At 36.2% G+C, this 13745-nt stretch overlaps 1 protein-coding gene across 1 annotated transcript in view; it reads right to left on the bottom strand.

Moving 5' to 3' along the window:
• Positions 1-208: 208 nt before the first annotated feature.
• The window catches only part of TPRG1 (tumor protein p63 regulated 1), a 132410-nt gene continuing 118873 nt past the window's right edge, over positions 209-13745 (bottom strand). Inside the window, exon 6 of the mRNA XM_024561007.3 lies at positions 209-2241. Coding sequence (XP_024416775.2) covers positions 2047-2241 — 195 coding nt within the window. The 3' untranslated portion in view covers positions 209-2046. The remainder of the gene's footprint in view (positions 2242-13745) is intronic.

The following is a 13745-nucleotide window of genomic DNA, read 5'->3' as shown; positions in this document are numbered from 1 at the left end:
TACTTTAGAACCATTGCCAAAATAATCCAACGACTTTTCATTCCACTACTGTTGACAGGGCAGCTAAAAATTTCAACATTTCCTTTTACAGTCTGAATAGAAGTTCCCTGCCTTGGGGACTGTAACAATATTTGCCATCATGGGGGGGGGGGTGGATGCTGGGAAGGGGAAAGAGAGGGAGGGAAATACTAATGGAAGTAAACAAAGACAAAATGAAATGAGGTTTATTCAAGACTTGGGTTTCGAATGCCTACATCAAATTGATGTTTATGACTGTATCAGAGGACCAATCTTAGGAATTGAGGAAGTAAGTTTTTCAAAGGTAGAACTTCAAAAATTAGATGCCACATAAGCAAAAACAATTACCTGAAAATTTTTATGTGAATGCCTACTAAGGTGTCCCAGCTTTGAGTCACGGGAAGGCCAAAAGTTGGTTATAATAGTGTTTATGATGTTCAACATTTAAACTGATTTTCAAAATAAATTAAAAATAAAATTGAAAAATTAAAAAAAATACAAGAATCTAGAAAAGTTGAGAAAAGATGAGATAATCTCCCAGATTGTTCAAAATTAGACATAAGGGGAAACAAAGAGTAAATGAAAGAAAAAAGAGCAATGGAAAACAGAATGAGTTAGGACACACCTCAAAACCCATTGGGATCCACAGACATTACGCAGGGAGTCCCTCCGGTGGCATTCTCACCTCTCCCTAAATCATTGTGGCCCTACTTCTATCTGTTTAATATATTGGGCATCCATTAGAAAGAAAGAGTCTGCTATTCTGTGTGTGTGTGTGTGTTTGAAGAAAAAACTGCAAACAGAAATGAGCCACTAAAATTCTTGAGCAGGGAATGGTATGATCAAAGTGTGCTTTAGAAATCTGACAATCAAGAGCAGAATAGATCAGAAGAGGGCCAGCCTTGGAATGAGGATCCCAATTAAAAGGCTATGACCTTTAAAAAAAAGATGCTAGGGTCATCCTCCAAGTTGATCTAATAATATGCCTGTGAGAATGGAAAGGGGAAAAAGAATATGAACAATTTTAAAAGAAGAATGAACAGTTTCACATCTGGGCATTAAGGTATAATGCCAAGCCACATACAGATATGGTACTGCTATGGTCTGGGTGTTTGTGTCTGCCTGAAATTTCACATGTTGAAATCCTAAAGCCCAATGTTGAGCCTGAAGGCAGTGATTAGGTCATGAGAGCAGAGCCCTCACAGATGAGGTTAATGCCCTTATAAAAGAAGCACAAGAGAACATTTTATCATGTGAGGATATAATAAGAAGTCTGCAACCTCAGAAGAATGCCCTTACCTGACCATGCTGGCATCCTGATCTCAGATTTCCAGACTCCAGAACTGTGACAAATACATTTCAGTTGTATATTAGCTGCCCGATTTGTGGTATTTTGTTATAGCAGCCAAAACAGCCTAATACAGGTACTATATGGAATGGATTTGGCATGGAATTTAACTGGACCATAAAAATGACACAGAAAAATTCAGGAATTTGAAGATGCTAAATGTGAGAGGCTATTTAAACACTGATGTAGACGATCAGCAGACACAAATGCAAAAATGAATCTTGAAGAAATAGCAGGGATGCAAATATGGATTTGGAAGTCATTCCTATGAGAAGGGTAGCTAAAATAATAGAGAGTGAGACCCCAATGAGAAAGAAAATCAGGATCAGAGGGCCAAAGACCAAGACCTGAAAAATGTCTAAGTTTAGAGGACAGAGGAACAAGAACCCAGAGTCTACCTTGAGTTTATGATCAGGTACCCATTTGATAACATTATTTAATGGGCTTAGGAGAATTTATTTTCTCATTTTGGGAAATCTGATCTATCTCTATCCAAGGTCTAAAGTGTACATTTATCAGTCTAATCAAGCTTTTAGATTTCCTAAGGTACTAAATATTCAAAACCATGTAATACTATTTAAAAGAAGTTAATGGTTTCAGTCCAAAATGATGATGAGCTGAACTAGAATCTTCAATTATGATATGTGTATGTGTGATGTACTTATACATCAGAAAGAGGCTCAAAAACCAATACTCCCACGGGCAAGAGAATAGCCAAGTTTGTTGCGGTTTCCAATGAATGACATCAGTCCCATGTAGGTCTCAATCAAAATGGGTTCATTTAACACCATCGGTCCCTTTCCTCTTCCAGATCCACTTGAATTCTTGAGGGCATTCTGGATAGCAGGCACGAGCTTAGACATGAACCCGGACAACTGAAGAGGAAAAGAGGGCCCAGATTTAGTGAATACAGGTTAGTGATGCAGATGAACCTCCTCCCCAGCCAGTCCTTACAGAAGTTGACCACTCTTGGGAGCTTCAGCTATTTTTACTTCTTAATAAGAATAATTTCTCAGAATTATTAACACTGCTTCTGTTAGTCTTTTAATAAATTACTCAGTTAATAAATTATATACATGAAGACATCTATCTTGTTTTGTTTATTTTTTATCACTGATACTTTGTGCAACATTCACATGTCAGATTAATAAATATTTACTGACAGTCTATTATGAATCACACCTGTTGGGTGCTATTGAAAAGTCAAAGACAAAAAGAGATAGTCTCTGCCTTCAAAAGAGTGACACTATAATAATCTAAGAAATGAACTTCTAATTATTATACAAAGTTCACAAAAATAAATAGTAAAAAGAAGCACAAGATGCTGAAGGAAAACAAAAGAGGGAGAAATCCTGCATGATTAGAGAATTAGGAATAACCAAACATGACTCAAGACAATCCTTTAGGGGTTAATAGGTTTTCAATGACTGAAATAAGGTTAGTGAGGGCCTATTTGACAGATGCTCCTTTTTCCAACCCAGCATCCTTCCCACTATTTAAGATCCTTCTACTAATAAGAGTATTTCAATTTTCATTTGAAGAACCACCCTCTTCCATTTAGTCCAAATAGTTTAAGTGGAGCTGACTTTAGCAAATGACTCCAGTCTAATCATTCAGAGACATACATTCCTCTTGGTACAGAGATTGGTTCAGGTATCACTGCCAGTCACGACCAGTGTGATTGAGAAAGTGATAGGATACAAGTCTGTTAGTATTCATGGCCATTTTTGCCATACATAGTGAGAACCTAAGAATAAATACAATAAAGGTAAAAGAACTAAGACACTGAAAGAGAGAGATTAGTTCTTAACAAAGACATTTGAATGGATCTATTCAAAGACTTTTCAAAAGTCTTTGAATAGATCAGCCTACCATAAACTTTTAGTTAAATGAGTGAAAAATAAAATTCCTTCTTTGGCAAGCCAAGTCCAATTGGGTTAAGAGAAGGATAATTCAGGGAGGATTCCAAACAAAGATATAAACAGGGAAATAAATTGAGAAAGCTTTTATCTTTGTATTTTCAATAAGTTATTCAATATTCATTACCTCGTTCTAATATAAACCTGTCAGGTATGTAAAAGAAGGTATCATTTCCATGCTGGAAACCAATCCTCATATAGGTAAATGACTTACACAAAGACACTCCACTTTGTTTATCATAGTTAAAAAAAATAAAAACAAAAGCAAAAAAACCTTTTGGAATACTGCCTATGCACAGTGAGATCCAAATCTGTTTCCTGGGCAATTGGATCACTAATCTAAATAAAAATTCTTACAGTATATTCCAATATCAATTCAAATTATTAAACATACTATATAAATTATTCTTCCCATTTCTCCATCAGGAGGCCAATCTTTAAAGAACTAAGATACAAGTGATGATTCAATAAAGAAGCAGAAGCCTATAGTCTTTCATCATAATCTAATTTTCTTTTTTTAATTGTATTTTGCCATTACTATATACCACCTTATACCCTCTTCCACCTCCACCCAACCCCCTACCCACAATCACAATCACCATGAGTCATGTCCATGAGCCCTTTCTCTTTTTTGCTTTCTCCCTCGACCTGCCCCGGTGCCTCCCCTCAGAGTTGTCAGTCTGTTCTCCATTTATACATTTGTTTCTATTTTGCTTGTTAGTTCAGTTCAATAGATTCCACATATGAGTGAATCATATGGTATTTGTCTTTCTCTGACTGGCTTATTTCACTTAGCATAATATTCTCCAGGTCTATCGGTACTTTAGCAAAGGGTAAATTTCTTCTTCTTTTTTATGGCTGAGTAGTATTCCATTGTGGAAATGTACCTTAGTTGTTCAATCCACTCATCTACTGATGGACACATGGGCTGTTTCCAAATGTTGGCGATTGTAAATAATGCTTCAGTGAACATAGGGGTGCTTATATTCTTTCAAATTAGTGTTTTGGGGTTCTTCAAATTCCCAGAAATGGAAACATTGCATCATAAGGCAGTTCCATTTTTTCAATTTTTTGAGGTAACTCCATATGCTTTCCACAGTGGCTGCACCAATCTGTATTCCACCAACACTGCAAAAGTATTCTCCTTTCTTCACATCTTTGCCAGCACTTGTTGTTTGTTGATTTATTGATTATAGCCATTCTGACCAGTGTGAGGTGGTATCTCATTGTGGTTTTAATTTGCATCTCTCTGATGATTAGTGACATTGAGCATCTTTTCATATGTCTATTGGCCATGTGCATGTCCTCTTTAGAGAAGTGTCTATTCAGGTCCTTTGCTCATTTTTTTAATTGAATTGTTTTTTTGTGTTGGTGTTGAGTTTTCTAAGTTCTTTATAAATTTTGCATATTAATTCCTTGTCATATCATTGGTGAACATGTTCTCCCTAAAACGATACCATTCATAATTGCTTCAAAAATAATAAAATACCTAGGAGTAATCTAACTGAAGATGTGAAAGACCTCCTCTATTCAGAAAATTATAAGACACTGAAGAAACTGAGGAAGATACAAACAAGTGGTAGCACATACTATGCTCATGGATAGGAAGGATTAACATCATTAAGATGTCCATGCTACCAAAAGCAATCTATAGATTCACCACAATTCCTATCAAAACACCAATGATATATTTCACAGAACTAGAAAAAATATTTCAAAAATTTATATGGAACCACAGAAGGCCCTGAATAGCAACAGTGATCTTAAGAAAGAACAAAGTTGGGGAAATCATGCTACTTAATATCAAACTATATTGTAATTCCACAGTAATCAAAACAGCATGGTACTGGCATAAAAACAGACACATCAATCAATGGAACAGAATAGAAAGCCCAGAAATAAACCCACACCTTTATAGTCAATTAATAATTGACAGAGGAAACAAGTACCTACAATGGGTAAAAATTGTTTATTCAATAAATGCTTTGGGAAAATTAGACAGGTGTGTGCATAAAAATGAAACTAAACCAACTTCTTATGCCACACACAAGAATAAATGCAAAATGGATTAAAGATGTAAAAGTTAGACCCCAAATCATAAAAATCCTAGAAGAAAATATAGGTAGTAAAATCTTGGGCATTGCTCGTAGCAATATTTTTTTCTGATATATCTCCCCAGGCAAGGGAAATGAAAGAAAAAGAAAAAAATAAACAAGTGTGACTACATCAAACCAAAATGTTTTTGTACAGCAAAGGAAATCATTAACAAAATCTAATTTTCTATGCAGGTTTTATTCTGGATTCTTAATTTTATACCCAATTGCTCTTAGGCAAACCACTTCTCCATTTTAGGCTTAGTTTTCTTATTAGAAGGAAAAAGAAAAATGCCCTAGAATTTAGAATGCATCTATTATTACTAGTTGACCTCACATACAAGTGAGAAAACAAAGGAAGAAAAAAACATGCAAATGATACTTCTAATTTGTCAGCTGTGTGACACTGAAATTTCACTTCCCCTTTCAGAGCCTTAGTTCTTTTGAAAAGGAGCATTACAATCTGTTTTTAAGATAATATCAGAAGAAAAAAATAAGTTGCTGATCATAAGATGACATAGAGCTTGCTGGACTATTTCAATATCAGTGGGTTTTTAATAAAGTATCTGTCCCTCTACTTTTCTTTAAAGTAATATTTCTCTAATTGGATAATATAAAAACATTAATTTAAAAAATAAGGAAAAAGCGCTTACTTTACTGAGGTTAAAGAACCTAACAGACAAGCAGGGTTTTGCTTGTTCTCCACGAATTTCATGTAGAGTGGCAAAGACAGACAGAATGTACATCTTATTGCAGTCCCAGCAGCCTCTCTGAGACCTCAGAAGAGATCTAAATATTGGTGTTACATCATAACACAAACTATAGTCACACAGCCTGGAGATTCTGGAAGGAAGGACATGTTTCTTTCAGCAAAAACTCTATCAGTGTTCTAGTTCATTGGTTGTGAAAATCACAGAAAAGTGTTCTTTCTTCAACTTACAAAAGAGGAAAAGCAAAAAGAAAAAAATACATTAATACCAACTTACACCATACACAAAAAGAAATTCAAGGTGGATAAAGGACTTAAATATAAGTCACAACACCATAAAAGTCCTAGAGGAGAACACAGTTAAGAAAATCTCAGATATTCCATGCAGAATATTTTCACCAATATGTCCTTTAGAAGAAGAGACATAAAGGAAAGAATAAACAAATGGGACTTCTTCAAATTAAAAAGCTTCTGCACAGCTTAAGAAAACATCAGCAAAATGAAAAGGAAACCAACCATATGGGAAAATATATTTGCAAATGATACCTTGGACAGGGGGTTGATCTGCAAAATATATAAAGAACTCACATGACTCCACAGCAGGAAGACAAACAACCCAATTAATGGGCAAAGGACCTGGACAGACACTTCTCCAAGGAGGACATACAGAGGGCCCAGAGACATATGAAAGGATGCTCAGCATCACTAGCCATCAGAGAGATGCAAATTAAAACCACAATGAGATGCCACTTCACACTGTTCAGAATGGCCATCATAACCAAATTAACAAACAAGTGCTGGCAAGGTTGTGGAGAAAAGGGAACCCTAGTACACTGTTGATGGGAATGCAGACTGGTGCAGCCACTGTGGAAAACAGTATGGAATTTTCTCAAAAAACTAAAAATGGAACTGCCTTTTGATCCAGCAATTTCACTGCTGGGATTACACCCTAAGAACCCTGAAACACCAATTCTAAAGAACCTATGCACCCCAATGGTCATAGCAGCAGTTTACAATAGCCAACTGGAAGCAACCTAAATGCTCATCAGTAAATGAGTGGATCAAAAAACTGTGGTACATTTATTTACACAATGGAATACTGCACAGCAGAAAAAAAGAAGGAGCTCCTACCCTTCATGATAGCATGGATAGATCTGTAGAGCATTATGCTATGTGAAATAAGCCAGGTGGTGAAAGACAAATACCATATGATCGCACCTATAAGAGGAACCTAATCAACAAAACAAACAAGAGAGCAAAATATAATCAGAGACATTGAAATAAAGAACAGACTGACAGTAACCAGAGGGGAGGTGGCAAGGGGATAATAAGGGAAAGAAGGGGAAGGGGCATCAAAGAACATGTATAAAGGACCCATGGACAAAGCCAAAGTGGGTAGGATTGAGGATAGGAAGTTGGGGTTGGTGGGGTGGGTGGGAGGAGATGGGGAGAAATGGAGACAACTGCACTTGAAAAACAATTAAAAAATAAAATAAAATGAAATCAAATGCGAAACAACATAAGTTAATAACATGGCCATTTCATCACTGTATTTTAAAATCACTAAATCTCAGTCTGAAGTAATCTTAGAGTCATCTACCACTCATCTGTTGTTTTAGTTTCCTTACCATATCCCCAGAAGAAGCTGTACCCCTCTACTTGGATACATCCAATGAAATGGGACTCGCTGCTGTGTAAGCACATCCATTTCACCACAGTGTACAGTGGGAAAATGTTTGTGATCAGATACATAGATCCAGGTGTATTTTCTTGCACTATCAGTAACTGATGATTAGACTTTGGAAAAATCATTTAATCTCACTGAACCTTAGTTTACACATCTGAAAAGGAGAAAATATAATAAAATTATAAAGTTACTAATATCAACCTCATCAGATTGTTATTGAAGTGAATTATTCAAAACTATTTTATTGCTGGGGGAAGGGGGTATAACAGGACTAAATGGTAATGGAAAAGTATAATAAAATTAAACCTAACATATTTTGTAAAGCATATTATTTATAGATATCAATATTATCACTGTTTATAGGTGGGAAGGGTTTCAGTGTTTTTAATCCTATTTCCTTCAATTTCATACTTTGTGATATTCCTTCATATGTATCATAAACTTCAGAAAGCACTTTTTTAAAACTAAGATATGTACTTTTTTAAAGTAATAAAGAGTTAGTTCTCTGTATGCCAAAGGATATATTGAATTCTACTCATAAACCATGATTTCAAAAAACATGGTTGAATATCACAATATTTCCCCCAAGATGTTTATCAGTTGTAGAAAGGTAAGTACTAACTTTACAGAGAAGAAATCCAGCACACACCACCTTAAATAAGTGTTTAAGTTTGATACCACTTGTAATAAGACACTTGGACATGACAAGCCTGCGACATGATGCTGTGGAACGACACAGCATCCTTTCTTCAGTATCTGTGCCGAAACACACACATATCTCAGCCTAATCACAAGAAAACATCTGATTCAAATGGAGAGGCATTCTACACAATAACTGACCAGTATTTATCAAAAGCGCTAAGAGCAGGAAAACAAAAGAAGAATGAGAAACTCTCACAGTTTAGAGGACAACAAAGACACAGAAAAACAACAGGTAATAAAGGATTCTGGACTGGATCCTGGAATAAACAGAGGATATTAGGGAAAAAAACAGTGAAATTTGAATAAGATCTATAGGTAATATTATTGTGCCAATGTTTAATTTCCAGGTTTTGATAACTATACTATAGCTATGTAAGTTGTTACAAGAATCTGAGTGATAGGTACATGGAAACTCTACTATATTTGCAATTTTTCTGTAAGTCTAAAATTAATTCAAAATAAAAAGCTTTGAAAACATTTCTCCCCCCAAATGTTTGCAGTTTTCCATTATTCAAGGAGAAAATTTTAAAAGAAATACAGGTGTAAGAAGGCATTGTTACTTTGTTTCTCTTATCTCTGTATTTTTAATATAAACCTATATCAAAATTATACAAGTACCAGTGAATTTCCATTTAATATTTTATTTTCTGACATAAATTATGCTGAGACATTGTATGATTCATTGAATAATTTTCTATCCATAGTAGTTAAACAATTTTTATTTTTATTTTTCCTCTAAAAATTTCCTCTGAATGAATTATTTTTTGCAACCTTTACATCAAAATTTGAGTTTTGTCCATTTCAAATTCAGCCATTATAAGATTTCTTCAGATATTATTTTGAATATTATTATTTTCCTGAGTTTGATTTAGTAATTTTATGTTTAACTTTATTAAGACTAACTTTCCTCAGGCAAAACTTTGCTTCTTAATGTCAAAAATACTATGTAGTTTTTCAGTTTGTTTATCAGCAATAGAAGTTTACCTAGGCCCATTTTGTTTTAGCTGCTTTAATATTCCGCATGTATATGAATTATTTCTATCAGTGCTATAAACTAACTCTGTGTTTCACTAACAGATGAAAGGGTATCTAAGATCATTCAAGGAATATTGACGAAGCACCTACATTATACTCCAGGCATGTTCTCTGTGCTGTGAGAAGACAGGCAAGATCCCTGCTCTCATGGAGTTTACATTCTTTGGGTATAAGACAAAAATTAAAAGCAGATACCAGCAATTTTGGTAGTGATAAATTCTAGGAGAAAAATAAAACGCAGTAAAGGGATAAACAGTAGTGTGATTGAGGGGAACTTTCCATATTGTGTCCAGGGCAAGTTTTTCTGAAAAAACAAAACTCAAACTGAGGTCCAAATAATGGAAAGGAGGCAGCCACTTGGAGAGGGTACACTAGGAAGAAAGTGACAGCACTGCAAAGCCTGTGAGGTGGGGATGTGCTTAGTTTCTTAAGGAACACAGAAAAGGCCTGTAAGACTAGATTATAGTAACCAAAATAAAGAGGTAGGAGCACTAGGCATGAAGAATCCTGTGGACCAAATTAAGGACTTTAGATGGAAGTGATTTTAAGGACAAGTTTAATACTGCATTTTTTTAAATTTATAAATGTGTAATTCTGGCTGCTGTTTGGAGAAGTTGCTGTTAGGGTCAAGAATGGCAGCAGGAAGAAGAGTTTGGAGGGCACTTCAGTAGTCAGGCAAGAGCTGATGGCAGCTTGGACCAGGTAACAGTGAGAACATAAATTGGGGAGATTTTTCAAGATCGAACCATAGAACTCACTGATATGATTGAATGTAGGAAGTGAAGAGAGGAACCAAAGGTGACATTTAGATTTTTGGCCTCAGCAATCGAGTAGGTAGTGGTCTCATTGCTGAGTTAGAAAAGCCTCTGGCAATAGGGCTTGGAGGTGGTGAGGCACAGTGAGCAAGCATTTGTTTCAGATGTGTTTTTGAGGTGTCTAACCTGTTTTAGAGATTCACCACAGCCAGCTGGAGGACTCATGAGCCTGGGGTGTGAAGAAATAGACAGATGAAAAGTCCATGTCTATAGTTAAAAATTTCATAATAATAATTGTAGATCCAGAGTCAAGAACAGTATCACAAGTGAAGTTAACAGCCCAAACAAAATAGGATACAGGATGGGGGTTAAAAATCAACACATTCAGTAAACTTTTGTTGAAAAATATGCTCAGCACTGCGGACAACACAGAGGAGACCTAGGTAAATCGAGGGCCCAAGAGTTCCAGAGATTTGTCTAACACCAAAAAGCTAGCAAGCAGCTGAGCAAGGTCTTGGATTCAGGTCTCTTAACATCAGTCCTAAAGTCCTCTCTTCTATAAAATACTGCTATTATTAGCAGTAAAATTCTAATATTTAGGGGAGAATTCATGTTCCTTATTTTCTAAAGGTAGAAAGAAAAAATCAGACTCAGTAATTTTCAAACCGTGTTCCTTAGAACACTGGATTCCCTCATAGGGTGGGTGACAATGTAATTTATCATCGAACCAGAATTCTTTTGAAAAGAAAGGAAGTAGTGTCATTAACAAGGTTGGGACAATATATTCCTGAGGGTTTGGGGAGATGGTGTGGAAGGAAAGGAAGAAGCCAAGTGGATAACCTGCTTCAGGTCCTGCAATCAAATCAATTAGAACCTGCTCAATCTTTATCAGTTTTATATATTTAAAGTCTGTGTAATATTTTATTTTAAGAAGACTTTTGTCTTTTAAGAACATTGAGAAACATGGTGCTAAGCTTGCCTAGAAACCTCTAGCTCTGACTATTCAATCCACAAGATCTACAGTGTCCACAGTTCTATTCATCTTAAAAAGCAAGATTAAATCCTATTTCGCCCACAATGCCTTCCCACACACACAGTCATGGCAAATGCTATTTTTTATTCTATTACATTCCACTTATACCTCCACTCAAATATCTCGTGTAGTTCTCTAAGAACTAGAATAATAAGTTTGGTTGTCTGTCTGTACAATTAAATCAAGGCTTCTCTACCTTGGGACCATTGTTATTTGGAGCCAGATAACTCTTTGCTGAAGAAGAGAATATTCTCTGCATTTGAGGAAGTTAAGAAGCATCCCTAGTGTCTACCCACTAGATTCCAATAGCACCCCACTCCAGGTATGACAACCAAAATTGTCTCCACACATTGTCCAATGCCGTCTGGGGGGAATCATCCCCTGTTGAAAACCACTGAACTAAAGAAAGTACGGCATGATGTAACTTGAGTATTGAAATCAGACAGATCTGGTATTAAGTGGCAAATATGGCAATCACTAGCTTAGTGAAGTTTATACTTCTCTGAATTTCATTGTTCTTTTTCTATAAAATATGGTTATTAATAGGATCAAACTCATAATTTGTAAGGCTGAAACAAATTTAAACAGTTTGTATATAAGCTCCTTGTGTGTGTACACACCAATTCATGTATTTCAGGAAGGGTTGGGGAAGTAAAATGAGACAAGAATGGAATTTGGAATTATATTGAAAAGGCCATTAAGGAAACCTATTGCTAATAATCAATAAATATTGTCAATAACTCATTGACATCATCATCAGCATCATCATCAAACTATGATTTCCTAAAGGCCAAAGTACAATTAATCTCAACATTTCTATTGCCAGAACCCTCTGGAGAGTCCAGATGCCTTTTCATAGATTAACAAATATCTGGCAAATGAGATTATTGAATGCCTCCCCAATCCCCATCACAAGCTTCATTTCATGAGGATCCTTTGTGGCCTCAGAATCTAAATGCTGGAAAGAAAAAGATGACACTATTTCATACTCAATGAACTTGGCATTTCTTTAGAGTCAGATGCACTTTATTTCTAGTCATTTCAGTGAACCAGCTCAAAGGAGGAGGGGCCGGAAGACAGAACAAGCAGTACATTGAAAGAGAGGCAAACAAAAGGCCAAGTCCCCAAGCTGGCTCTTGAGCGTTTCAAGCCCCTGAACTCAGTCTGTGTGACAAGAACGCAGTGTCATCTGATATGAATGCCACCAGCCACATACTTTTCTCTAAAAGCTTTTATACACCCACCCCTGGCTCCTTCTTTTATTCCAGTCTCAAAATCACAAGGTCAAATTTTAACAACTCCGATTACACAGGGGCTGTATGGTGATTAGGGCAAGGTGTAGCGGTTTGTGTGTGTGTTTGTGTTGGGGAGGTAGGGAGTGTTGAATGTTTTTGACTTTACAACAATTGTTTACCAGCTGAATGGCTGGGCACCTGGTTTGCTTCAGGTGCTGTCTGCCAGCAGTTCACTGCCCCATGTCTCAGTTTTCCTTATTACAACCATCACTTGCTTCCTGTTTACACTGAGTAAAGAGACCTGGTTTCATGCCTGCACAGCCACATTCCTCAGTGAGCAGGTTTTCCAAGCCTTCAGGCTATAAATTTCAGTCTCCCTATGCAGAAAGTGAAGCATGCTGGGAATCAGTAAGTCCATCCAATATACAACACTGGAAATCACTTGGGAAGTTACACAGCTGGACAAAATGTCTGTATCACCCTTTCACATTTTATTTTGAATTATCTTTATGGAGACACCAGGACTGTGGGTATGTCCAGGTATGTAGAGAGAAAAAGGAATCTGAAGCAGAAGCTTCTTTCCTACAAAAGAGAGGTTTCTATATATCCTAATTTGCATCCTCATCCTTTTCCATTTCTTCAACTTTCCCATCAACATACACACACTCTTTAAACTCTAGCTAAAATGAACTCTTTCTTCATCCAACAACATTTCATATAACTTCCTAATTTTCAGCTTCTAATCATGTTTCTTTTACTTAAAACTTCTTACCTGACCTTTTTTGATGCTTAAATCACTCATACCTTGAGATTCACATCAAATGTCATTTCACCTGTTAACTTTTAGATTTATCTGTTCCCTCTTTTGGGCTCCCACAAAACCTTGTGAATCCCTCTACAAATGGTTTTATAGCACATTGAATTATAATTTGTGCTCTGGCTGGTGTGGCATTGCCCATACAATGAAATTTCATGTTTTGATTCCCAGCCTGGGTACATAACTAGGAGTGCATACTACAAGCAACTAATTGATGTTTCTCTCTCACAGTGATGCTTCTCTCTTTCTCTCTCCTTCCCTTCCTGTCCCTCTCTCTAAAATCCACAGGCATGTCCTTGGGTGAGGACTAAAAAAAGTAAAATTATAATTTGTTGATTACCTTTTTTGCCTTCTCCCTTTCCACTGTAAGTATCTGGAGGGCAAAATCTGATTC

The sequence above is a fragment of the Desmodus rotundus genome, chromosome 2, assembly GCF_022682495.2.
Source record: "Desmodus rotundus isolate HL8 chromosome 2, HLdesRot8A.1, whole genome shotgun sequence".
In the NCBI taxonomy this organism is placed as follows: Eukaryota; Metazoa; Chordata; class Mammalia; order Chiroptera; family Phyllostomidae; genus Desmodus; species Desmodus rotundus.
This window is presented reverse-complemented; position numbering and strand designations above follow the sequence as displayed.